The following is a 27,769-nucleotide window of genomic DNA, read 5'->3' as shown; positions in this document are numbered from 1 at the left end:
ACAGTACTGTATAGATTTAAAATGTGCTTTTCCATAGTATTTCACCTTTACTTGGGTTAAACTTTTTTATACGCTTTCCTGCAAATCTAACTATCAATTATCATGCTACTTCTAACAGGGAATACATGCCAACCTACTAGAAAACAATGCTTATATAAGGTTGGTATTTTTTAAATAATGTTTTTAATTGGAAGACCTGCATTTAAAAATATTATTTTATTTCCCTCTTTTGAGATATATATATTTATATTTTTTGGCTTGTGGGATCTTAGTTCCCCAATCAGGGATCGAACCTGGACCCATGGCAGTGAAAGCACCAAGTCCTAACCGCTGGACCGCCAGGGAATTCCCTTGATATTTCTTTTTCTTTTTTTTTCTTTTCTTTTTGTTGGGATATAGTTGCTTTACCATGTTGTGTTAGTTTCTGCTGTACAGCGAGGTGAATCAGCTATATGTATACATATATCCCCTCTTTTTTGGATTTCCTTCCCATTTAGGTCACCACAGAGCACTGAGTAGAGTTCCTTATGCTATATAGCAGGTTCTCATTAGTTATCTATTTTATACATATTAGTGTATATATGTCAATCCCAGATATTTCTTTATGTCACTGTGAAATCAGGCTGAAAGATTTCCTGATGCTTTTCTTGGTTTTCCTTTAGTTTTTGTACAAAGTTTCTCTTGATTTTATAGCTGTTTTCTTAAGGGACTTGAAATGTGTATTTCTCCTCTTCCCTGACCCTGCTGTATTTTGTACTTTCTAAGTTTTAGTTAAAAATTAATTACTCTTTTAATTAAGAAAAGTGCCAGTTACAGACAAAAGTAGCGTGCATAGTTAAATGAACCTTCCTATGCCCATAACTTAGATTGATGACTTTAAGATTTTGTCACCTGCTTTACCTACCCTATTTTCTTTTCTTTTCCTTTTTTCCTGAAATATTTTAAAGCAAACTCAGCCATCATGTTGTTTCGCTCCTGTGTACTTTATGCATTTCTAAAAATGACTTTCTTACATGTGTGCTGTTATCACATTGATAAAATAACAAAATTTCTCAGAATTCTGTAATAACTAGTCCATAGATTTACTTCATTTAATTGTCTCAAAAAAATGTCAGGGTTATTTGTTCTTAATTTGTTTGGATCCGTGTCCATATAGATTCCACACATTGTGTTTCATTTTTTAAGAGTCTTTTAAGCTAAAGTAATCCCCCTTTATACTCTTACCATGCCACAGACTTGTGTTAGAGAAAGTTATTTTATAGGAATTTCTCTGACCAGTTACTTGTGACGTCATTTAAAATTTTTCCTGTAAAGTGCAAATTACCTCTGTAGACTTGATTTGACCCAGATTCAACTTCCTAGGTGTTGCTTTGTTCATCATAGAAGGTCATAAGAAAGAACGTAATGTTAGGATGTCTCATTTTTAGTGATGCTAAGATTCAGAAAATTCACCTGGTGGCACCAGTGTAAAATTTGCCAGCAATCTATTATCTTGTGGTTTCTTCCATTGATACTGTTGCTTTCCAATCAGTTATTTCATTAAGGATTGCACAAGTGTGATTTTCTAGTTTTATCAGTTCTCATTTATTTATTAGCTGGAAAGCATTTGTAAGGAAAAGCCTTCCCTTATCCATGGCGGCTTTTTGGCTATTTTGAAATAGAGTTATTTTTAGGAAAGTGCTTAGTTCTTTCCCTTTAATTGATGATTTCAAAGGAGTTTGTGCCCAGGTTGCTGCTAGTGGTTACGGATGAATTTATTGTTGTTGTTGTCTTTCTTTTTATTTTGTGAATCATTGTGAACCCATTTTAGAAAAACTGCTGAAGAATAATACACATACAAAGATATACTCCTATCACTCATGAATTTTTATGTACTTAGCATATTTCAGTCAGTTTGCAGTCATAATTCTAATTCTCACATTGTCCTGTAGTAGGCTAGTGAAGACCCTTTCAAGTTGGTCCTGAGTTCTTTTGACACAACCTCATTATTTTTGATAGTTTCCTTCCTTTCAGGCACAGCAAGATATGCCAGGCTTATCTTGTAGATAGCCTTTGCAAGAATGGAGTCATCCCTCCAGACTGTTCCTTCCAATGGAGCATGGTATTTAGAGGCCACAGTTTGAGTTTTAGCAATGCTCATTGCCAATGAGTTGCCATTATGGGTTTTCTTCTCTTTTTTCTCCTCCGTCCCTTCCTTCCTTCCTTTTTTATCGAATGAAAGAGTCTTTAAATTCTATACTGGTTCACAATTTTCAAAAGTTTCACACCCATAATTTCATATAATGTATAGGTTTTCATTTTTTTTTTTTTTTTTTCGGTACGCGGGCCTCTCACTGCTGTGGCCTCTCCCGTTGTGGAGCACAGGCTCCGGATGTGCAGGCTCAGCGGCCATGGCTCACGGGCCCAGCCGCGGGACACGAACCCGCATCCCCTAGCATCGGCAGGCGGACTCCCAACCACTGCGCCATCGGGGAAGCCCTAGGTTTTCATTTTTAAAGGAAGTTTTTGTTGTCCTTTGTAGATCTCATTTTCATATATGAAAAATGCAGTTGTCAGTAGGGAACATTATGTTCACAAATAATGTCTTTTCATAAAAAATGCATAAAATTTCTAAAAAGTCTCTCCTGCACCACCATCATTGGCCCTCCACCCATAACTATTAATTTTTTTAAAAAATGCTATTTTACATATAGAGAAAGCAGGATACATGTTTACTTCATTCTTTCCATTTACTTGCCAATTTTCCAGTTAAGGAGTTAGTACCCCAGTTACTTCAGGGGGCATCCAGTGAGGCTGACTTGCTCCTGTTCTTTTTCTCCCTCTCTTGCTCTTGCATTCTCTCTCTGTGTCTTTCTCTTCTTTTCTCTCTTCCTTTCAGTTCTTCCTTCTGGTCCTCTTGTCCTTCCTTTCCTTTTTTTCTTATGTGCCCTCTCTCTTTTGGTATTCTTATGAACTCAATGTGTTTTAATAAATTGTATTCATTTTTATTCTTTGATGCTCAAATTGTCCCATCTTTGACCAATAGGTATCCCTTCATGTTCGCTTTTGTACTTTTGATGTAGCCGTGTTAGTCTTTGATAGCCACCTAACTTTTAGCACAAAAGTTATATAAAACTGCTTCTATACACCTATTCTTCCCTTTCCTCCCAACTTCTATACATATCAAGAGATTTTGTTTAAAATGTCTTTCTCTTAACCCTATAGAAACACGTTAACTTAAATATTCTTTTCCTTTAACAATAGGATATCGACCACCACCATTTTCAGAAAAGTTCTTTCTAGTAGTAATTGAAAAGGACAGCAATAATTGCTCTGTTCTCCACATGTGGCACCTTCATCTTAAATCTGTACAGGCATGTTTAGGTAAGTAATTATATTACAGTTTTATGTAGATATGATATGAAATAAATTCATTTTATTGGATATGCTTTAGGTTGGTTAATTCTTTAAAATGAAGATCCAGTGAACTGTAAATTGAGTTGCTGAACTGAAGTATGTATAGGCCAAACTTTTAATTACAAGGCCATAAATCATTAATGAAACAGGTTAATCTAAAAGCAAACCAGTCAACGGGCACATTAGACATATTGAAAAAAAAAGTTTGATTATTTTTTAATTAATATTTATTAAATGCCTATTATGACTCTGTTCTAGATACCATGTCCTATAAATCAGTTTTGCCCATAGAATTAATACTGTATTTTTTTGTTGGTTAATACACACTGCCATCTGATACCATGCACATTAGCTTTAGCATTACTAAAAGAAGGAGATTTGCTATTTAGAAAATGTGATTGAGCATCTGATGTTCAAAAGGGGAACTAGTTTTGTAGAATATTAGGAAATGCAGCAGTGATTAAAAAAATTATTTCAGCCGTGCTTTTGCTATACATATTCATATTGATGTCTTAGCAAATTAGAAGATCTGTAATATGAAGTACAGAAATTGATTATAAATCTTTCTTTTTAAAACAAACTTACTTTTTGAGAGATACTTGTTTAAATGAAGAATTGCATAGTTAGCCATATCAAACTGAATCTACTTTAAACTGATTAACCCAAAATATTTGAGTTTTGAAAATATTTTATTATTTCTGATGGTTACATAATTTTAATGATTTTATACACACTAAACATTTAATACAGAGAAATAATAATGTATATGTGTTTTGTTCTCTTCCTAATCCACATTATCACATAACTGTGTAAATAGCAGTTCTAACTGGGCCATGAACTGGGACTGGAAAAGCCAAATGATTCAATAGAACCTTTACCTGTGCCTAGTTGAGCCTAATCATCTTGTGGTAGGAGGAATCCAAAAAAATTTTCAAAGCCTTTGGCGTTAATTCTTGGCGTTACATGTTGTTCCACAGGAATGCAAGAGTAGAGTGATCTATTGATAAAAGCTTGTCAGGAAGAGAATTTTATTTTTATTTTTTTAAATTGAGGTAACATTGGTTTATAAAATTATATAAGTTTCATGTGTATAGCATTCTAATTTGACTTCTGTATACATTACAGTGTGCTCACCACCAAAAGTATAGTTTCCATCTGTCACCATAGAGTTGACTCCCTTTACCCATTCTGCCCTTCCCCAACCCCTTTCCCCTCTGGTAACCACCAATCTGTCCTCTGTATCTATGTGTTAGTCTTTGTTTTGTTTTGTTTGTTCACTTACTACTTTAAAAAACTATTCCACATATGAGTGAAACCATGCAGTATTTGTCTTTCTCCGTCTGACTTATTTCATTTAGCATAATACCCTCCGGGAAGAGAATTCTTAACCCACCAGAGAATATAGTATTTTCTAGAGGATAGGAATCATGTGATGCCTTCTGTCCCCCTGCTTATGAAGGAAGTATCCCACTGCTCTTCCCGTCAGGTCTGGGCTAGTATAGAGTTGCCTTGCTTACTCTGTTTGTGACAGCAGTAAAAGGTCACAAACAGTAAGATTACAGTAGAAGCAGACAAATCATACGCTATCTTTAGCTTTGACATAAAGCATCTCTCTTGTGGTTCTAAAATGTGCAGCAGATTTAACATGGTGTACATTGCCATTAAAGCTGATACGTGAATTTAGCAGTGTGTTGAAAATCCTGGCAAAGGGTGAAGCGATAGACTAGACTTACATTTAGGTGGGGAAGGAACATTTGGAGTACCTTCTAGGTACCAGGCACTGAGATAGGTACTTTATATATGTGAGATAGATGTTACCTTCAGTTTACTAATGGAATAATATTAAGTAACTTGACCAAATGACACATCTAGTTTGTCACAGACTAAGTTTCAAAATTAGGTCTTCTGGCTTTAAAGCCTTTCTTTTGCTTTTTCCCCCCTGCTCTTATTTTCTTTCTTTGCATGAGATATATGCATTAGAAAATTGCCTGCTTTACAGAAAGAGAAATGACTCAGTTCAGCCTTATTTTGCAGGTGAGAAAATAGCTAGAGATGATGAAGTACCTTGCTTAAGGCAACATATCTAGTTAGTTTTAGAGTAGGAGTAGTATTTCTGTCTTCTGACTACTGATTCAAGTTTGTCGTCTTATTCTATTTTACAAAAAATGTTCTCACATTTCTTATTTAGTGGTCTGCCATTATAAAAGAGATTGGCATATTTAAAATCCACCAGAAGCAAAAGGGGATTGATTATTATCTCTCCGTATTCTGGTGCTACTCGGGTATAAAGCTAATAAGACCTCATCCTTGCCCTTGATGAATTCATAGTCTAATGGCGGGGAGGGAGATGGACATACAAATAAATAAATGTGATGCAAGTATCTCTTACATGTAGCAGAAGCACAGATAACTAAATCTGCTTAGAGATTTACACTCCACCTGAATGTGAAAGCTGGAAGCTTTTTGGACAAAGATCAAGGTCAATATGCTTACAAAGCCATTCAACTAATACTATCTTAAATTTGTTTGGAACTTTTATATGTTCTTGGAACTTTTATATGTTCTTGTTTATTATCTTGTTTCAGCACTTGATAGTTAGTAGGCCGGTATTTTAATGTCTTCTTTACCGCTAGCTAATTTTATGACCTAAGGAAAATCAGTAAGCTTTCCAAGTTTAAATTTCTTCATCTATTAAGTGAGGCTGTACCTTGTTATTTCTCAAAGTTTGATTTATGACCCATCTGTTTCAGAAACACCTGGGCTGCTTATTAATGCAGATTTATGGGATCTACCCCAAAACAACTGAGTCAGTGTTTCTGTGGTTAGGCCTGAGAACCTTCATGTTAAAAGTTCCTCAAGCTTTTGATGTGTTTTAAAGGTTGAGAACACTGGGCTAGAGAACTTGTTTTTTTCCTAGATCTTACATGTTGTGATTCTTCACTGACAATATCCCTGTGATGCAATTGTTGATGCTAAGAAAGAGTAAAATAGTTTTAAAAAAAAAATTCTATCAAGGTAACTGAGCAAAAGTTTGAAAATTGATCTTGTCTCCAGAGCACTTTTAAGAAATCATGTTTCTTAAATCATCACAAAATATTATCTAGCTCATGTAGATAGTGATGATACTAATATATTTCTTAATTTCTTAATTTATTTTCAAAGCTAAAGCTTCAGAAGGTGTTTCATCAGAGAGTCTACTTTCAGTCCCTGGACAGAAGAACATAGACTCTTCTCCAGAAACCTCTCCTAGTGTGAGCCCCATACCACATTCTTCATCAATCGCCAACCTTCAAACTGCTAGTAAACTGATTCTGAGTTCTAGACGGGTATATAGCCGACCTCTTGATCTCCCGGTAGGAGTTGAAGTAATAAGAGCAACGCCTTCAGCAGGTAACGTAACTTTAAGACCGGACAGTTGTAGCTCAGAGCAATCTTCAGTGCATAAAATGGGTGAACTCTTCTGAAATATGTGCAGAGTTGACACTGAAATAAAGATTTGTTTTCTACTAACGATACCTCTATTTAGAAACATGTCTATTTTAGAAATAATTTCCTGTGATAAATGTAATCAGCTTGACAGAAAATAGTGTGAATGTTTTAATGCAAGGTTTCTTGCCTATGCTGTGATTTCCTATAAATAGGAATACTGTGATAGTGAAATTGCAAAGAAAAATATGGTCGTATGTGAATTATTGAAGCTTTTTTTTTTAATTAAGGCTTTTCATCCACAGTATTGCTGTTATTAAGTATGTTTGACCAAGAGTTGGCAGATACTTTGGGGGAAAAATATAGGATACAGGATTAGAGTTTGGTTTGCCTAGAGCGATACTGACATTAGCAAGGTTGGTAAAATAGTTTAAAGAGCAGGACTGGCATCTGTATTTTAAAATGTTCTGTCATTGTGGAATTTGAATTGAGGAGTTCCTCGAATAGTGTTTTTGGGGAACCAGAATTGGAGGTTCAAGACTATTCCAATTACTGGTGAATGATTTTGAGTATGAGGTTCTCTTACTCATCCCTAACACAGGTTTGGAATCAGAGTTGGAAAGACCACATTAAGAGTTTACTCTGGGCTTTTGTGGCAGGTGCAGATTTAGGTCAGCTTTTGAATCTTTCAAAGTATTTGGAAAGTTTAGGATATACTCAAATAAGTTTATTGGAATTAATAATGATAAATTACATTTTGCGGGGACTCTGTAAAATGCTTTCAAATGTCTTGTTGGACAGTAAAACTCCAAGGGAAGTAGTAACATGATCCCTATTATTTATTTATTTAAATATTTATTTATTTATTATTTTTGGCTGTGTCGGGTCTTCATTTCTGTGCGAGGGCTTTCTCTATTTGCGGCAAGCGGGGGCCACTCTTCATCACGGTGCGCGGGCCTCTCACTGTCGCGGCCTCTCTTGTTGTAGAGCACAGGCTCCAGACGCACAGGCTCAGTAGTTGTGGCTCACGGGCCTAGTTGCTCCGTGGCATGTGGGATCTTCCCAGACCAGTGCTCGAACCCGTGTCCTCTGCATTGGCAGGCAGATTCTCAACCACTGCACCACCAGGGAAGCCCCTCCCTATTATTTAGATAGAACAGGCTCGGACGTTTAAGTGCCTTTCCCACTGTTAGGAAGGCATTGATAGAATGGAACTTGAATCCAGGCCTTCTGATCCCAACCTTAATCACTGTTACCCCTCATCTTATAGTTGTTTTTTTTTTTAAATTAATTTATTTAATTTATTTATTTTTGGCTGCGTTGGGTCTTTGTTGCTGCGTGTGGGCTTTCTCTCGTTGTGGCAAGTGGGGGCTACTCTTTGCTGTGGTACGTGGGCTTCTCGTTGCGGTGGCTTCTCTTGTTGTGGAGCACGGGCTCTAGGTGCGGGCCTTAGTAGTTGCAGCATGTGGGCTCAGTAGTTGTGGCGCACGGGCGTAGTTGCTCCACAGCATGTGGGATCTTCCAGGGCCAGGGCTCGAACCCGTGTCCCCTGCATTGGCAGGCGGACTTTCAACCACTGCACCACCAGGGAAGTCCCTCCCCTCATGTTATAGTTGACAATAGATGGGAAGTGTTAGTCTTTGGCAGTCAGGAATAAATATGAGGGTTCTGGTTCAGTGTTAGGAGAGCATGAATTAAACCTGGTTAAGAAGGTGAGATCTAGTGTCTGTTTAGCTGACTGAAAACATTTTGTGGTGGGGGTAGATCTAGTGTCTGGATTATTTGAGGGCCAGTTAGGGGAATTTGAAAGGCAAATTTTAATGACTACTTAAGTATTTATGATGAAAGTGATAAAAGATATAGAATGAAAGTCCAGTGAGGCATGTGTGGTAAAGACATATAAATTACAGCAGGTGACAGGTTTATTGATTAAGCATTGACTTGTTTCATTGCTTTTGAGTTTTATTTTAATGAAATATTTGGTTTAGCAGGGGACTGCAGAGTTACTCTGAAGAAGGTCATAGTGGATTTGGATTAATCACATTCTAGAATTTGATTATTAGCATATTATTTTGTGTTTCTATTATTATGACGATCTGCTTTTTCTTTTTTAAGGCCACCTGAGTTCCTCTTCAATTTATCCAGTGTGCCTGGCACCTTATTTAGTGGTTACAACTTGTTCTGACAATAAAGTACGCTTCTGGAAATGTAGTATGGAAACCAATCTACAATGTAAAAGTGATGAGAAGGAAACCTATCATTGGAGGAGATGGCCCTTGATGAATGATGAAGGAGAAGATAACAGCAGTACAGTGAGCATTGTGGGAAGACCAGTTGCTGTTAGCTGTTCATACACGGGTCGCCTTGCAGTGGCTTACAAACAACCTATCCACCACAATGGTTTTGTTTCTAAAGAATTTTCCATGCATGTTTGCATATTTGAATGTGAATCTACAGGAGGGTCAGAATGGGTTTTAGAACAAACAATTCATCTTGATGATTTGGTCAAAGTTGGGAGTGTACTTGATTCAAGGGTCAGTGTCGACAGTAATCTCTTTGTGTACAGCAAATCAGATGCACTTTTGAGCAAGGATAGATATCTTATTCCGAATATCAAACATTTAGTACATTTGGACTGGGTATCAAAAGAAGATGGCTCCCACATTCTCACAGTAGGGGTCGGTGCTAATATCTTCATGTATGGGCGGCTTTCAGGAATTGTGACTGAGCAAATCAATAGTAAGGATGGAGTAGCTGTCATTACTTTACCACTAGGTGGAAGTATCAAGCAAGGAGTTAGGTCAAGATGGGTTCTTCTTAGATCTATAGACTTAGTGTCTTCTGTTGATGGTACACCTTCACTGCCTGTTTCTCTCTCTTGGGTAAGAGATGGGATATTGGTGGTAGGAATGGATTGTGAAATGCATGTATATGCACAGTGGAAGCATGCTGTCAAATTTGGAGACGTTGACACTGATGGTCCTGATGCAGAAGAGACAGCAGTACAAGATCATTTTGCCTTTAAATCTAATATGTTGTCAAGAAAAAGTATTGTTGAGGGAGCAGCCATTGCTGATGATATTTTTTGTTCACCAACTGTAGCTCAAGATGGTGGCTTATTTGAGGCTGCACATGTACTTTCCCCTACTCTCCCGCAGTATCATCCAACCCAGCTGTTAGAATTGATGGATTTAGGGAAAGTTCGCAGGGCTAAAGCTATTCTCTCTCATTTAGTAAAATGCATTGCAGGAGAAGTTGCAATAGTTAGAGATGCTGATGCTGGAGAAGGAACTAAGCGACATCTTTCTCGAACCATTAGTGTAAGTGGCAGTACAGCAAAGGATACAGTCACCATAGGGAAAGATGGTACTCGAGATTATACTGAGATAGATTCTATTCCCCCACTACCGTTATATGCATTGCTTGCTGCTGATCAAGATACAACCTACAGAATTTCAGAAGAAAGTACAAAACTACCACAGAGCTATGAAGATCATATGGAAAGTCAACCAGAGGATCAATATTCAGAGCTGTTCCAAATCCAGAATATAACAACAGATGATATTGACTTAGAGCCAGAAAAAAGAGAAAACAAATCAAAAGTAATAAATCTTTCTCAATACGGACCAGCTTACTTTGGCCAAGAACATGCTAGGGTACTTTCAAGTCATCTTATGCACTCAAGTCTACCAGGCCTTACCCGTTTGGAGCAGATGTTCCTTGTAGCTTTGGCTGATACAGTGGCTACCACCAGTACTGAGCTTGATGAAAACAGAGATAAGAGTTACTCAGGTAAATACGCTAACTAAAAATTTATAAAGTTATCATTAATAGAACTGTTTGTATTTATCTATATAATGGCTCACATATTAAATTGCAGTCTTTCTTTAAACCTTGCAGGGAAATGACCTCTCTAGTTGATAGTTACTATTAATGATTAGTTGTAAAAGGAAAGGTGATTGGGGTAGGCTCTGACTTGTGCATGTGACTTTATGTATTTGTGATATCTGTGTGCATCCTCACATGAATTTTTACCCTGAAACCTTCATATCATTTTGGACATATAGTCTTTTGTTTTTTTTGAACAGATTGATTCCTATGGTTTATTTTAATTTTAGTGATAATAATGGCCCATTTGTTAATTTTACTATTGAACCACCAGGTTGTAAGGACCCCCTGGGCTCAACTTGTTCATCTTCACATTTCTAGGTATAAGTAATTTTTATAATTACCTAATTTTCTCCAAAAAGTCTCTTGAGAAAGGGGTTTTCATACATTTTAATGTAACGTGTCTTGCTTAATTCATTCTGTAACTGGAAAAATTTTGGCTGCCTCCTGAAACTAGATTTCATTCTTTTTTATGCAGATAGTTGAAGGTAATGGTGTTGATTCTAAATGATGACATTAGCAAAGGAAACCGAAAATGATTGATCATTCATTCATTCAGTAAATATTGTGGAGGAGTGAACAATTGCTATGTGCCAGGTGCTTCATGTACTTTATTGTATTTAATTATTACAACAGTCTTCTAGTAGGTAGCCACTATTATACTTAATTTTATAGACGAAGACTCTGATCCTTACGGAGATTAAGTGACACATAAGATCACATAGGTAGTAAATGCCAGAACAGGGGTTCAGATGTGGGTAAATCGTTGCCTCCAAGCCTATACTCTTTTAATTATTTCACAAGATTTCCAAGTGTGAGGGAAAAAGACTGTTCCTCAAAGCTACCTGGAATATATCTTTTCATATAGGTTTATGTCTTTATAATATATCTCCAAGGTTTTCTGTAGATTAAAATAACTAGTGACCTCTAGAGGATTTTGCCTATGAGTTATTTTCTAACCATATTAATTAAAAAAAATTTGAATCATTATGAGGTTGTGTGCAGTTGAGCAAGATTCTCCCCAGAACAGCCTTAAGCCTTTGTTGCAAACTTAATATATGTTAAGAGTTTTTACTTGAGACATTCAGAAAATAGATACATCATAATCCATGAAACATAGTTTAAATTTTCGGATACAGAACTGTATCCTTAGTTAGGCAATATAAAAATGGTTCCTCCTGGTCACAGTGGATTTTCATTAGGTAGATAAGGCAGGAATGAATGTCTCCATTTCACAGGTAGCAAACTGAAGCTCAGAGATTAAATAGTTGCCATCTCAGTGAATGGATCCTAAGTAAATGAATTCTTCCATTTGTTCAAGTAAGACAATTTAGAGGTATTCCTGACTCTGCTTTCTCTCCCGCCCTAATCCAGTCCATTGGCGAATGCTATTAGTTCTACTGTATGGAGACTCCAGTCATTTCTCATCACCTCTCCTGTTACCACTCTGGTCCAAGTCACGTCACGTCCTGCCTAATTATTGACAAAGTCTCCTACTAAACTGTTTCGTTCTTGTTACCCCAGTCTGCTCTTCGCATAGGAACTAGTGATTATTTTAAAACAAAATCACATTAAATCTCTCCTCTGCTCAACAAACACTGTGGCTTCCCATCTCACTTTAGAACAAAAAGCCAAATGCTTCAGTGATCTACAAGGCTCTTTGTGATCTGTGCTCACTTCCATTCTACTGCATTGTCTTCCTTGCTGTCCCACAAACACACCAGGCCCATTCCTGTCTCAGAGTCTTTGCGCATATTGTTTCCTCTGCATAGAATACTTGTCTTCCAGATTTAGGCGTGCCTCATTCCCTTACCTCCTCAGATTTCTGCTGAAATGTCATCTTATTGGAATGTTCTTCCCTGGCCTCATATCAAATAGAACCCTCTTACCCCAGCACTCCCTTTCTCTCAGTCCTGCTTTATTTCTCTCAATAGCATTAATTTCCACTAGACACATTACCTCTTCATTGTTTGTCTCTGTCTCCTAAGATGTAAGCGCCCTGAGAGTGGGGACTTTGCCTTATTCCCTGCCAAACCCCCAGTACCTTAACTGTGCCTCCAATGTAACAGATGCTTACTTTGTGAATGCATACATGAGTGAGTGGATGAACAGATATAGCTGATGGGAAGTAGAGGTGGAACTTTGACAATTTAAAACGTTTTATTTTCTTCAAGAAAATATTTGATTCAATACTCTTGAGTACTTCCTAAGTGGCAGTTACCAGGCTAGGCGCTGTCAGTATTTTTCTGTTTCTTTTATCCAACAGTGGCTATAATTTTGAGTAAACTTGCCATGCTTTCATACCTCTGCTCAACTTTTGACTAAGAGTAAATTTGTGGAATCAAGGTTAGAGTTCAGCCTTAACTTGGTAACACTAGCCTGGGGAGTCAAATTTGAAATCTTTGAATAATGAATCTTCTGTATTTCATTGGAGCTAACCAACCTAGAAAATATTACCTATTTAATCATATAATAAATAATTTTACTTTATTATGTAATTCCTGTTTTTAAATCTCATCTGAATTTGCACAGGAAATATTTTAAAAAATTATACCTAACTTACTATAGCTAATCTATTTTTTATTGGATTTCAAGATTTCTTTTCATTTATTATGAGTAGCTCTAAGTACTATTATTACCTGTACTAATAGGTACTTATATTTTTCCCAATTATTTTTCATTTGGCAGTTTTAATATATACATATGCTTTTTGTAAAGCTGTATAAATAAAGATACTGAAGTGTTCAGAAAGGAATACACTCAAAAAATATATATTTTTTGTGTAAATTATTAAATTTAATGTTTATTTTCTAACTTTTTACTGGTTTGTGATTTGTTGCATTCCTTTTTCCTTAAACATATTTCCTCTTTGCAGGAAGAGACACATTAGATGAGTGTGGTTTGCGGTACTTACTAGCTATGCGCTTGCACACTTGCCTTTTGACATCGCTGCCTCCTTTATACCGAGTACAGCTGCTTCATCAAGGTATTGTTTGAACCTTCGTGCAACTTTTATTTCGTACTAAAGTGGTTAGTATATTCATATTTGTGTCTGAGCATTAGTAAATCAACATATGCATACCTATCACCAGCCTTAAGATCTTCCTGTCACAGGAAAATAAAGTACCCACTTACCTTTTTTCTGTTATTTTTCAGCTGTATTCTGTGACTTTTGCTCATCTGTCTCAGTTTCTCAGACTTCAGTCACTAAAGTCATAGTAGTTTAAGTAAACTGGTATGCCTGAGGTTGTAACCTAAAGTGGCCCTGAATTTCTATGACGCCTGATACCTTTTCTTTAAAAATTATGTAAATTTTGTCCTATGAATTATTATTTGTGTTTATTTTAATATAAGCATTATGTTCTAAGTTATTTACTTACAAGTAAAGCTGATGTTTCATGAATATCTGCCGTACAGTAATCCAGTAGATTTGTGTACTTCTAGCACACTGCCACATACCCTGATTTGCGACGTATAGGTTTATATCAGCCCCCTAACTTAATAGATTAAAAAATCAAAACTATAGAGTTTAAAGTGACCTGCCAAGATACAGGGCTATTTGTTAATAGAGAATTCCAGTGCAGTGGGCTGTGTTCCTTTTGAAACCAGCATCCTGGATACAGCCCCATAAAATATGCTTTAGTATTGTAGGACCTGGAATACCAGGCTTTATAGTTTGTTACTCTTACCCACAGTACTTACCCTTTACCCTCAGTAAATGTTCTTTGAAAATATGATTACAAACATATGTCATATTCTGTCGTGTTTTTAAACTATAATTCATCTATATAGTCTTTTATTTTTTTCTAAAAATACAAATTTAGCTGTTTTTTTCCTATTTGAATTATCACTGTTAATGAGTGACCTTATAACCTTGCATATAAATATTTATGTATATATCTGATTACTTCCTCATGTTTGTTTTCTAGTAGTGAAATTACTGAATCAAAGGGCTTGAAAATTCTTTTTTTTTTTTTAACATCTTTATTGGAGTATTGTTGCTTTACAATGGTGTGTTACTTTCTGCTTTATAACAAAGTGAATCAGATACATATACATATGTTCCCATATCTCTTCCCTCTTGCGTCTCCCTCCCTCCCACCCTCCCTATCCCACCCCTCTAGGTGGTCACAAAGCACTGAGCTGATCTCCCTATGCTATGCGGCTGCTTCCCACTAGCTATCTATTTTATGTTTGGTAGTGTATATATGTCCATGCCACTCTCTCACTTTGTCACAGCTTACCCTTCCCCCTCCCCATATCTTCAAGTCCATTCTCTAGTAGGTCTGTGTCTTTATTGCCATCTTACCCCTAGGTTCTTTATGACATTTTTTTCCCCATAGATTCCATATATATCTGTTAGCATACGGTATTTGTCTTTCTCTTTCTGACTTACTTCACTCTGTATGACAGACTCTAGGTCCATCCACCTCACTACAAATAACTCAATTTTGTTTCTTTTTATGGCTGAGTAATATTCCATTGTATATATGTGCCACATCTTTAACCATTCATCCGATGATGGACACTTTGGTTTCTTCCATGTCCTGGCTATTGTAAATAGAGCTGCAATGAACATTTTCATTCAGTACATGACTCTTATTGAATTATGGTTTTCTCAGGGTATATGCCCAGTAGTGGGATTGCTGGGTCATATGGTAGTCCTATTTGTAGTTTTTTAAGGAACCTCCATACTGTTCTCCATAGTGGCTGTACCAATTCACATTCCCACCAGCAGTGCAAGAGTGTTCCCTTTTCTCCACACCCTCTCCAGCATTTATTGTTTCTAGATTTTTTGAGGATGGCCATTCTGACTGGTGTGAGATGAGATCTCATTGTAGTTTTGATTTGCATTTCTCTAATGATTAATGATGTTGAGCATTCTTTCATGTGTTTGTTGGCAATCTGTATATCTCCTTTGGAGAAATGTCTATTTAGGTCTTCTGCCCATGTTTGGATTGGGTTGTTTTTTTGTTATTGAGCTGCATGAGCTGCTTGTAAATTTTGGAGATTAATCCTTTGTCAGTTGCTTCATTTGCAAATATTTTCTCCCATTCTGAGGGTTTTCTTTTGGTCTTGTTCATGGTTTCCTTTGTTGTGCAAAAGCTTTTTTTTTTTGCAGTATGCGGGCCTCTCACTGCCGTGGCCTCTTCCGTTGCGGAGCACAGGCTCTGGACGCACAGGCTTAGCAGCCATGGCTCACGGGCCCAGCCTGTGCACGGCATTTGGGATCCTCCCAGACCGGGGCATGAACCCGTGTCCCCTGCATCGGCAGGCGGACCCTCAACCGCTGTGCCACCAGGGAAGTCCTGTGCAAAAGCTTTTAAGTTTCATTCAATCCCATTTGTTTATTTTTGTTTTTATTTCCATTTCTCTAGGAGGTGGGTCAAAAAGGATCTTGCTGTGATTTATGTCATAGAGTGTTCTGCCTATGTTTTCCTCTAAGAGTTTGATGGTGTCTGGCCTTACATTTAGGTCTTTAATCCATTTTGAGCTTATTTTTGTGTATGGTGTTAGGGAGTGTTCTAATCTCATACTTTTACATGTACCTGTCCAGTTTTCCCAATAAGCACCACTTATTGAAGAGGCTGTCCTTTCTCCACTGTACATTCCTGCCTCCTTTATCAAAGATAAGGTGACCATATGTGCGTGGGTTTATCTCTGGGCTTTGTATCCTGTTCCATTGAGCTATCTTTCTGTTTTTGTGCCAGTACCATACTGTCTTGATTACTGTAGCTTTGTGGTATAGTCTGAAGTCAGGATGCCTGATTCCTCCAGCTCCGTTTTTCGTTCTCAAGATTGCTTTGGCTATTCGGGGTCTTTTGTGTTTCCATACAAATTGTGAAATTTTTTGTTGTAGTTCTGTGAAAAATGCCAGTGGTACTTTGATAGGGATTGCATTGAATCTGTAGATTGCTTTGGGTAGTAGAGTCATTTTCACAATGTTGATTCTTCCAATCCAAGAACATGGTATATCTCTCCATCTATTTGTATCATCTTTAATTGCTTTCATCAGTGTCTTATAATTTTCTGCATACAGGTCTTTTGTCTCCTTAGGTGGGTTTATTCCTAGATATTTTATTCTGTTTGTTGCAGTGGTAAATGGGAGTGTTTTCTTAATTTCACTTTCAGATTTTTCCTCATTAGTGTATAGGAATGCCAGAGATTTCTGTGGATTAAATTTGTATCCTGCTACTTTATCAGATTCATTGATTAGCTCTAGTAGTTTTCTGGTAGCATCTTTAGGATTCTCTATGTATAGTATCATGTCAGCTGCAAACAGTGACAGCTTTACTTCTTCTTTTCTGATTTGGATTCCTTTTATTTCCTTTTCTTCTGTGATTGCTGTGGCTAAAACTTGCAAAACTATGTTGAATAAGAGTGGTGAGAGTGGGCAACCTTGTCTTGTTCCTGATCTTAGTGGAAATGGTTTCAGTTTTTCACCATTGAGGACAATGTTGGCTGTGGGTTTGTCATATATGGCCTTTATTATGTTGAGGAAAATTCCCTCTATGCCTACGTTCTGCAGGGTTTTTATCATAAATGGGTGTGGAATTTTGTCGAAAGCTTTCTCTGCATCTATTGAGATGATCATATGGTTTTTCTCCTTCAATTTGTTAATATGGTGTATCATGTTGATTGATTTGCATGTATTGAAGAATCCTTGCATACCTTGAATAAACCCTACTTGATCATGGTGTATGATCCTTTTAAAGTGCTGTTGGATTCTGTTTGCTAGTATTTTGTTGAGGATATTTGCATCTATGTTCATCAGTGATATTGGCCTGTAGTTTTCTTTCTTTGTGACATCTTTGTTTGGTTTTGGTATCAGGGTGATGTTGGCCTCGTAGACTGTTTTGAGTGTTCCTCCTTCTGCTGTATTTTGGAAGAGTTTGAGAAGGATAGGTGTTAGCTCTTCTCTAAATGTTTGATAGAATTCCCCTGTGAAGCTATTTGGTCCTGGGCTTTTGTTTGTTGGAAGATTTTTAATCACAGTTTTAATTTCAGTGCTTGTGACTGGTCTGTTCATATTTTCTATTTCTTCCTGATTCAGTCTTGGCAGCTTGTGCATTTCTAAAAATTTGTTCATTTCTTCCAGGTTGTCCATTTTATTGGCATAGAGTTGCTTGTAGTAATCTCTCATCATCTTTTGTATTTCTGCAGTGTCAGTTGTTACTTCTCCTTCATTGGTAATTCTATTGATTTGAGTCTTCTCCCTTTTTTTCTTGATGAATCTGGCTAATGGTTTATCAATTTCGTTTATCTTCTCAAAGAACCATGTTGTAGTTTTATTGATCTTGGCTGTCATTTCCTTCATTTCTTTTTCTTTTATTACTGATCTGATCTTTATGATTTCTTTCCTTCTGCTAACTTTGGGGTTTTTTTGTTCTTCTTTCTCTAATTGCCTTAGGTGCAAGGTTAGGTTGTTTATTCGAGGTGTTTCCTGTTTCTTAAGGTTGGATTGTATTGCTATAAACTTCCCTCTTAGAACTGCTTTTGCTGCATCCCATTGATTTTGGGTCGTTGTGTCTCCATTTTCATTTGTTTCTAGGTATTTTTTGATTTCCTCCTTGATTTCTTCAGTGATCACTTCGTTATTAAGTAGTGTATTGTTTAGCCTCCATGTATTTGTATTTTTTACAGATCTTTTCCTATAATGATATCTAGTCTCATAGCGTTGTGGTTGGAAAAGATACTTGATACAATTTCAGTTTTCTGAAATTTACCAAGGCTTGATTTGTGACTGAAGATATAATCTATCATGGAGAATGTTCCATGAGCACTTGAGAAAAATGTGTATTCTGTTGTTTTTGGATGGAATGTCCTATAAATATCAATTAAGTCCATCTTGTTTAACGTATCATTTAAAGCCTGTGTTTCCTTATTTATTTTCATTTTGGATGATCTGTCCATTGATGAAAGTGGGTTGTTAAAGTCCCCTACTATGAATGTGTTACTATTGATTTCCCCTTTTGTGGCTGTTAGTATTTGCCTTATGTATTGAGGTGCTCCTATGTTGGGTGCATAAATATTTACAATTGTTATATCTTCTTCTTGGATTGATCCCTTGATCATTATGTAGTGTCCTTCTTTCTCTCTTGTTAATAGTCTTTATTTTAAAGTCTATTTTGTCTGATATGAGAATTGCTACTCCAGCTTTCTTTTGATTTCCATTTGCATGGAATATCTTTTTCCATCCCCTCACTTTCAGTCTGTATGTGTCCCTAGATCTGAAGTGGGTCTCTTGTAGACAGTATATATATGGGTCCTGTTTTTGTATCCATTCAGCCAGTCTGTGTCTTTTGGTGGGAGCATTTAATCCATTTACATTTAAGGTAATTATCGATATATATGTTCCTATTCCCATTTTCTTCATTGTTTTGGGTTTGTTATTGTAGGTGTTTTCCTTCTCTTGTGTTGCTTGCCTAGAGAAGTTCCTTTAGCATTTGTTGTAAAGCTGGTTTGGTGGTGCTGAACTCTCTCAGCTTTTCCTTGTCTGTAAAGATTTTAATTTCTCCATCAAATCTGAATGAGATCCTTGCTGGGTATAGTAATCTTGGTTGTAGGTTTTTCTCCTTCATCACTTTACATATGTCGTGCCACTCCCTTGTGGCTTGCAGAGTTTCTGCTGAAAGATCAGCAGTTAACCTTATGGGGATTCCCTTGTGTGTTATTTGTTGTTTTTCCCTTGCTGCTTTTAATATGTTTTCTTTGTATTTAATTTTTGATAGTTTGATTAATATGTGTCTTGGCATGTTTCTCCTTGGATTTATCCTGTATGGGACTCTCTGTGCTTCCTGGACTTGATTAACTATTTCCTTTCCCATATTAGGGAAGTTTTCAACTATAATCTCTTCAAATATTTTCTCAGTGCCTTTCTTTTTCTCTTCTTCTTCTGGGACCCCTATAATTCGAATGTTGGTGCCTTTAATGTTGTCCCAGAGGTCTCTGAGACTGTCCTCAGTTCTTTTCATTCTTTTTTCTTTATTCTGCTCTGCAGTAGTTATTTCCACTATTTTATCTTCCAGGTCACTTATCCGTTCTTGTGCCTCAGTTATTCTGCTATTGATCCCTTCTAGAGTATTTTTAATTTCATTTATTGTGTTGTTCATTGTTACTTGTTTCTTCTTGGTCCTTGTTAAATGTTTCTTGCGTTTTCTCTATTCTATTTCCAATATTTTGGATCATCTTTACTCTCATTATCCTGAATTCTTTTTCAGGTAGACTGCCTATTTCCTCTTCATTTGTTAGGTATGGTGGATTTTTACCTTGCTCCTTCATCTGCTGTGTGTTTTTCTGTCTTTTCGTTTTGCTTATCTTACTGTGTTTGGGGTCTCCTTTTCGCAGGCTGCAGGTTTGTAGTTCCCGTTGTTTTTGGTGTCTGTCCCCAGTGGCTAAGGTTGGTTCAGTGGGTTGTTTAGGTTTCCTGGTGGAGGGGACTAGTGCCCGTGTTCTGGTGGATGAGGCTGGATCTTATCTTTCTGGTGGGCAGGTCCACGTCTGGTGGTGTGTTTGGGGGTGTCTGTGGTCTTATTATGATTTTAGGCAGCCACTCTGCTAATGGATGGGGCTGTGTTCCTGTCTTGCTAGTTGTTTGGCATAGGATGTCCAGCACTGTAGCTTGCTGGTCGTTTTTGCACCTTTTTGTATTATGTGGAGCTGGGAGGTCTCTTGTGGACCAGTTTCCTGAAGTTGGCTCTCCCACATCAGAGGCACACCAGTGACTCCTGGCTGCAGCACCAAGAGCCTTTCATCCACACGGCTCAGAATAAAATGGAGAAAAGGTAGAAAGAAAGAAAGAGAGAGAGAGAGAGAGAGAGGGAGGGAGGGGGAGGGAGGGGGAGGGAGGGAGGGAGGAAGAAAGGAAGAGAAACAAAGGAAGGGAGGAAGGAAGAAAAAATAAAGATAAAATAAAAGTTATTAAAATAAAAGATAATTATTAAGGAAAAAAATTTTTTTAAGTAAAAAAACAAAAGAACAAACAAAAATGGATGGACAGAACTCTAGGACAAATGGTGAAAGCAAAGCTATACAGACAGTCTCACACAGAAGCGTACACATACACACTCACAAAAAGAGGAAAAGGGGAAAAAATAATATATCTTGCTCTCAAAGTCCACCTCCTCAATTTGGGATGATTCGTTGTCTATTCAGGTATTCCACAGATGCAGGGTACATCGAGTTGACTGTGGAGATACAATCTGCTGTTCCTGAGGCTGCTGGGAGAAATTTCCCTTTCTCCTCTTTGTTCGCACAGCTCCGAGGTTAAGCTTTGGATTTGGCCCTGCCTCTGCGTGTAGGTCACCGGAGGGTGTCTGTTCTTCGCTCAGACAGGACAGGGTTAAAGGAGCAGCTGATTCGGGGGCTCTGGCTCACTGAGGCAGGGGCACGGAGTGCAGGGCGAGCCTGCAGCTGCAGAGGCCGGCATGACGTTGCACCAGCCTGAGGCGTGCCATCCATTCTCCCGGGGAAGTTGTCCCCGGATCACGGGACCCTGGCAGTGGCGGGCTGCACAGGCTCTGGGAGGGGAGGTGTGGATAGTGACCTGTGCTCGCACACAGGCTTCTTGGTGGCGGCTGCAGCGGCCTTAGCTTCTCAGGCCCGTCTCTGGGGTCCATGCTGATAACCGCGTCTTGCGCCCGTCTCCTTTACGCAGCGCTCTTAACCCCCTCTCCTCGTGCACCAGGAAACAAACAGGGAAGAAAAAGTCTCTTGCCTCTTCGTCAGGTCCAGACTTTTCCCCGGACTCCCTCCCGGCTAGCTGTGGTGCACTAACCCCTTCAGGCTGTGTTCATGCCCCCAGTCCTCTCCCTGTGCTCTGACCAAAGCCCGAGCCTTAGCTCCCAGCCCCCGCCCGTCCCGGCGGGTAAGCAGACAAGCCTCTGGGGCTGGTGAGTGCTGGTTGGCACCGATCCTCTGTGCGGGAATCTCTCCGCTTTGCCCTCCGCACCCCTGTTGCTCTGGTCTCCTCCGTGGCTCCGAAGCTTCCCCCCTCCGCCACCCGCAGTCTCTGCCCAGGAAGGGGCTTCCTAGCGTGTGGAAACCTTTCCTCCTTCACAGCTCCCTCCCCCTGGTGCAGGTCCTGTCACTATTCTTTTGTCTCTGTTTATTCTTTTTTCTTTTGCCCTACCCAGGTACGTGGGGAGTTTCTTGCCTTTTGGGAGGTCTGAGGTCTTCTGCCAGCTTTCAGTGGGTGTTCTGTAGGAGTTGTTCCACGTGTGATCTCCACATCTTACTCTTCGGCCATCTTCCCCCCTCTCCCCTGAAAATTCTTAACTCTTGATAAATATTGTGACTTTCAGAAAGACCAGGCTCATTTACAGTCCCAGAACCAGTATTTGACGATGCCAAAACTCAACTCATTGCAACACTTGATATTATCATTTAAAACAATCTATGGCATTTGGAATAGGTTTAAAAAGTGGCATCTCAAATTTTAGTTTTAAAATTTAAAATTTTAGCTTTAAATGATGGTCATATGGTACTGAATCACTTAATGACAATTGTGTATATTGCCTAGGGAGACCTAAAACACCTCAAATTTCTAAAGCTTTGTCAAATTCCATTTTCCCTTTGATACAGTTAAAACATTGGAGATGAGAAAAGTGACTGCTATTGTAGGTGATGGTCCGGGGAAAAACTTAAGTAGCTAGTAGACAAGCTAAGAAGAACAGAGATATATTGCAAAGAATAGCCTGCCATTGGTAGGCAAATAAAAATAAGTGCCTGCTGGTGCCCCTTGTTTTTTCTTCCTAATACCTTTTTTCACTTCTAGTAGTTAGATTTCCAAATAGAGTTACTGATCTCTTCATCTTCTTTCTGAACCAAGTTCCTCTGACATGTCTGTGTATATTTTTGTTTCCTTTTAGTCATACCAAAAATGTCATCAACCAAATTTCATTTAAGGGTATAGAATATACTTTATATTGTTACTTTATATTAAAATTTTTATATCAGCAAAAGTGTGCATTTTGCATTGCCTTATAATAGCAATTCCTAAAGCAAAGTGTTAGTTTTTTTATAGTTATTTCATTCAGTGATTATTTCTTGAATCAGACAGATTTAAATAGGGAATTAATTTGCTTTTTAGGTTCTGAAAAAATACAAGTTGATGTTTTTAAGTTTTGTCCATTTTCCTCCTAAATTTATAGTGACAGTTAAGGCTTGTTGCATTGATTTTGTGATATGATTTCAAACACAGTATATAAATGTTAGCAATGAGGAATTTAAAAGGCTTAAGATTATTATTTAAAATGGTCCTAATAGTTTTTTTAATAATTTCCGAAGGAACTGTTGGGAAGCAGTAATTGTTAGAAAAGCTTTAAACTATATGGAAAATCTATATAGTAGTTGTTAATGAAAAAAATTATATGTGGTAATATTGATAGCCTTACAGCATTGGGAGTCCTTTGTAATGTGGCTATCAGACCATCATTGACCTCCGACATTTCTTTGTTTCCAAAGGGATTCTAATAGATGGCTGATTCGACTAGCCTGGCTTCTTTCCTGGGATCCTTGGGGTTCTTCCCAGTGGCATTCCCACTATCTAACATCACTCCTTGGTTCACTTCTCTCATGTTTCTTCTTTACCTGCTCTAAGTGGAGTAAAGTGTTATCAGTTGTTCAACTGTTGACAGACTCACTGAGGGTGTCACTAAACTGTATTTGTTGCCTCTAAATACAGCCTAGATCCCTGTCAGTCTTTTACCAGGGCATAAAAGTGTTTGCCATCAGTAATTAGGCCGCTTTAAACTCTTTTTAACTGAGGCACCAAAGACAGAGGAATGTGCCTCCTGACTGTTCTTCCCCAGAACTCTCATCAAGTTTAAAGCTTGCTTTGAAGTGATATGTAGCTCCTTTGCCTGAGGGATGAATGGGGCAGTTTTCCATATCCAGTACTGAAGGATATGGTCTGCAAGCAAGTGGCACTGTGAAACAACATCCACGTACATGGACCAACCTATTTTGACTTGACCAGAGCTTTTACTCTTGATCAGTTTGGTGTGTGTACGTACATATGAACGGCTTGATATTCAAATATCTTTCTTTCCAGCAATTAAGTTTTAGTGTCTCTATTCTTGCAGCGAATACGTTTCAGAAAGATTTTGGTTTTGTGTATCCTGTCGGTGATCTCGTATGTAGAAGCTTATACTATAAAATCCTGAATGATGAAATCTTTTGATACTTTTTTTCAGCTTGAAAATTCTTTCCAGAATGAATAAATACATGATTATGTAAAAAATTGGTTTTGTTTTTGTTTTGGTATAGTTCTGGAACTTATTATTTTGTATTTCTAATTTAGGTGTGTCTACTTGCCATTTTGCCTGGGCTTTTCATTCTGAGGCTGAGGAAGAGCTGATTAATATGATTCCGGCAATTCAGAGAGGGGACCCTCAGTGGTCTGAGTTAAGAGCTATGGGAATAGGTTGGTGGGTGAGGAATATTAACACTCTTCGAAGATGCATTGAAAAGGTAACTTTACTTCATTGGATTTTGAAGTTAAGTCTTTTCTTAAAGCATAAAAGATATTATCTTCCAGAAAACCTTTGGTGAGGGATTAGTATGTACATCTTGAGATCTTGAGAACTTCTTAAATAAAAATTTTTGGACCTTTAAAACTAAAATTTGACCTTTATAAAATGTCCAAGCAGTATATCAATTGTCTTTTGCCATATATACTAAGTATATAATATTTATGGAACAGATATTTTCTGCTATCAGTTGAGGTGCATCCTAGTTTAAGAAAATACAAACTGTATGTCAGTTACATACATTACATAGAAAAAAGTTCTCTTCATTCATTCATTCATTCATTTATGCATGCTGCACTGCATGGCTTGCGGGATCATAGTTCCCCAACCAGGATGGAACCCACACCCCCTGCAGTGGAAGCACAGAAACGTGGAGTCTTAACCTCTGGACCGCCAGGGAAGTCCCAAATCATTCTTTTTATATAAAAGATTCTCTGCATGGCTAGGTTAATAAATACCAAACTTCCTGTGCACTTTTAAAATACCATTCAAAAATTTTTGATTTGTGTGCACTTGAAGAACATATCTATGGCAGCAAATGACACATACTATAAATTTCTTTTTTAACTTATTTAATTAATTTTGTTTTTGCTACGTTGGGTCTTTGTTGCTGTGTGCGGGCTTTCTCCAGCTGCGGCATGCAAGGGCTACTCTTTGTTGCGGTGCGCGGGCTTCTCATTGTAGCGGCTTCTCTTGTTGCAGAGCACGGGCTCTAGGCGCTAGGGCTTCAGTAGTTGTGGCACGTGGGCTCAGTAGTTGTGGCGCATGGGCTTAGTTGCTCTGCGGCATGTGGGATTTTCCTGGACAAGGGATTGAACCTGTGTCCCCTGCATTGGCAGGCGAATTCTTAACCACTGCGCCAACAGGGAAGTCCCCTCATGCTATAAATTTTAAAATGGGTTTTTGGAATCAGTTTTCTAGTAGAAAATAAAATTGTTAAAAAATTTTTAGTAGAAGCTGAAAATTCTTTCAGTGTTGCAGAAACTAACCATTATTGAGCACCTTTTGTGTACCAGGTTTGGTTCTAGTTGCTTTTCATAAATTATTTCATATAATCTTCTTGTCAGCTGTATGTTACCATCTCGATTTTCCACCTGGTAGAACTACGACTCAGAGAGGTTGGGTAACCAGCCCAAACTCCCATCATTTAAAAGTGTTAGATTTAGTCTGTGCCCTTTCTACTCTGTCGTGATTAGGAGAGTGGGATTGTCATTGTTTTGTTTACTTTTAGGAGTCCATTGAAATTCTCGGAAGTACGATTAATGATACTACATTTGTGGAGTATGAATTCATTTCCCCCAAGAGGAATTTATTCCTCTACAGTAGTAGTTTCTAAATTTTAGTGTTTGAAGAATCACCTGGCAAACTTGTTTGAAACATACATCCCTCACTTCCACTCTCAGAAGTTTTCATTTAGTGGGTTGGAGGTGGTAGGGCTGTGGCATCTTCATCTGAATTAGCATCCTGTGATTCTGGTGTTCATGGTCCTCACATCACAGTTTGAAATGTAAGTGTAAAAGTGTCATTTTCCTGCTACATGTAAGGCTGCCAATAATATGTAAGTATTTCTCTTCTCAAAATAGGCAGATGTAAGAAGGAATTTGTTCTCATACCAACCAAGAGATGTAGTTTCTGATGTACAGGGAAATTAATTGTTATAGCATATAAATTACACAATATCTACGTTAACTTTTTTTTTTTTTTGGCCACGCCACATGGCTTGTGGAATCTTAAGATAGTTCCCAGACCGGGGATTGAACTTTTGCCCTCGGCAGTGAAAGCACCACTCGAGTCCTAACCACTGGACCACCAGGAAGTCCCCATTAAATTTTTTTCATATCCCAAAGCAATGGAAAAAGAGGAGGACATATTTTATCTGAAATGTTCTACAAAGTCTCTTCAGTTTCTTGTCATCAGTGTGTTGTGTCATTATAATTGAGTATTTCTCATATATACGTATGATTTATTTCCACAAGTAATTTATCTCTTAAAATTAAATCAAAAGGAAATGTAAAATTTTTTCCCTTGAAATATATGTTATATTGGGTTGGCCAAAAGGTTCATTCGTTTTTTTCTGTAGGATGGCTCTAGTAGCACTTAGTTGTCTTCAACTTCATTCGAAACAAATTTTTAGATTGTATTGTGACAGCTGTCATTATCAGCACGGATTTAAAAAACGCTTATCAGAATTGGTGAATTTTTGTGTAGCCATTTTAATATTGAAGATAGAAGGAAAAAAGCAACACTTTCGGCATATTATGCTTTATTATTTCAAGAAACGTAAAAACACAACTGAAACGCAAAAGAAGATTTGTGCAGTGTATGGAGAAGGCGCTGTGACTAATCAAACATGTCAAAAGTGGTTTGCGAAGTTTTGTGCTGGAGATTTCTCGAGAAGCTGGATGATGCTCCACGGTCGGGTAGACCAGTTGAAGTTGATAGGGATCAACTCAAGACATTAACTGAGAACAGTCAACGTTATACCACGCGGGAGATAGCCGGCATACTCAAAATGTCCAAATCAAGCACTGAAAATCATTTGCACCAGCTTGGTTATGTTAATCGCTTTGATGTTTGGGTTCCACGTAAGTTAAGCGAAAAAAACCTTCCTGACCGTATTTCCTCATGGGATTCTCTACTGAAAGGTACCAAAAACGGTCCGTTTCTAAAACAAATTGTGATGGGTAATGAAAAGTGGATACTGTACAATAATGTGGAATGGAAGAGATCATGGGGCAAGCGAAATGAACCACCGCCAACCACACCAAAGGCCGGTCTTCATCCAAGAAAGGTGATGTTATTTATATGGCGGGATTGGAAGGGAGTCCTCTATGATGAGCTCCTTCTGGAAAACCAAACGATTAATCCCAACAAGTACTGCTCCCAGTTAGACCAACTGAAAGCAGCACTTGACAAAAAGCATCTGGAATTAGTCAACAGAAAGCACATAATCTTCCATCAGGATAATGTAAGACCACATGTTTCTTTGATGACCAGGCAAAAACTGTTAGAGCTTGGCTGGGAAATTCTGATTCATCTGCTGTATTCATCAGACATTGCACCTTCGGATTTCCATGTATTTTGGTCTTTACAAAGTTCTCTTAATGGAAAATATTTCCATTCCCTGGAAGACTGTAAAAGGCACCTGAAACAGTTCTTTGCTCAAAAAGATAAAAAGTTTTGGGAAGATGGAATTATGAAGTTGCTTGAAAACTGGCAGAAGGTAGTAGAACAAAACAGTGAATACGTTGTTCAATAAAATTCTTGGTGAAAATGAAAAATGTGTATTTTATTTTTACTTAAAAACCAAAGGAACTTTTTGGCCAGCCCAAAAACTCATTAGCTGAAGATGAATAAAAATTCTTATAAGAATTATTAAACATTGAAGTACTAAGTTAAATGATTGAAGGCAGAGAAAATACTGAAAAAGGGGAAGAGGAATAAAAGCATTTTTGTGATGTGATTTTAGGTGTCTTTACCCCTCTTCACCATGCCTTGGTGGCTTCCTGCTCTACCATCAGTGTTCA

The 27,769-nt window shown here is 37.8% G+C and overlaps 1 protein-coding gene across 8 annotated transcripts in view; it reads left to right on the top strand.

Moving 5' to 3' along the window:
* DMXL2 (Dmx like 2) overlaps positions 1-27,769 on the top strand; it is a 161,092-nt gene that overhangs the window by 88,684 nt on the left and 44,639 nt on the right. For 6 of the 8 annotated variants that reach the window (XM_060149917.1, XM_060149899.1, XM_060149927.1 and 3 more), the window contains 5 exons: positions 3,244-3,363; positions 6,559-6,786; positions 8,938-10,614; positions 13,586-13,696; positions 24,014-24,183. In XM_060149917.1, the coding sequence (XP_060005900.1) occupies positions 3,244-3,363; positions 6,559-6,786; positions 8,938-10,614; positions 13,586-13,696; positions 24,014-24,183 (2,306 nt within the window). The remainder of the gene's footprint in view (positions 1-3,243; positions 3,364-6,558; positions 6,787-8,937; positions 10,615-13,585; positions 13,697-24,013; positions 24,184-27,769) is intronic. The other 2 variants (XM_060149946.1, XM_060149954.1) reach the window with 2 other exon arrangements.

The sequence above is a fragment of the Lagenorhynchus albirostris genome, chromosome 1 (genome assembly GCF_949774975.1).
Source record: "Lagenorhynchus albirostris chromosome 1, mLagAlb1.1, whole genome shotgun sequence".
Classification (NCBI taxonomy): domain Eukaryota; kingdom Metazoa; phylum Chordata; class Mammalia; order Artiodactyla; family Delphinidae; genus Lagenorhynchus; species Lagenorhynchus albirostris.
Note: the sequence above shows the minus strand (reverse complement) of the source record. Positions and strands in the feature narration are given on the sequence as shown.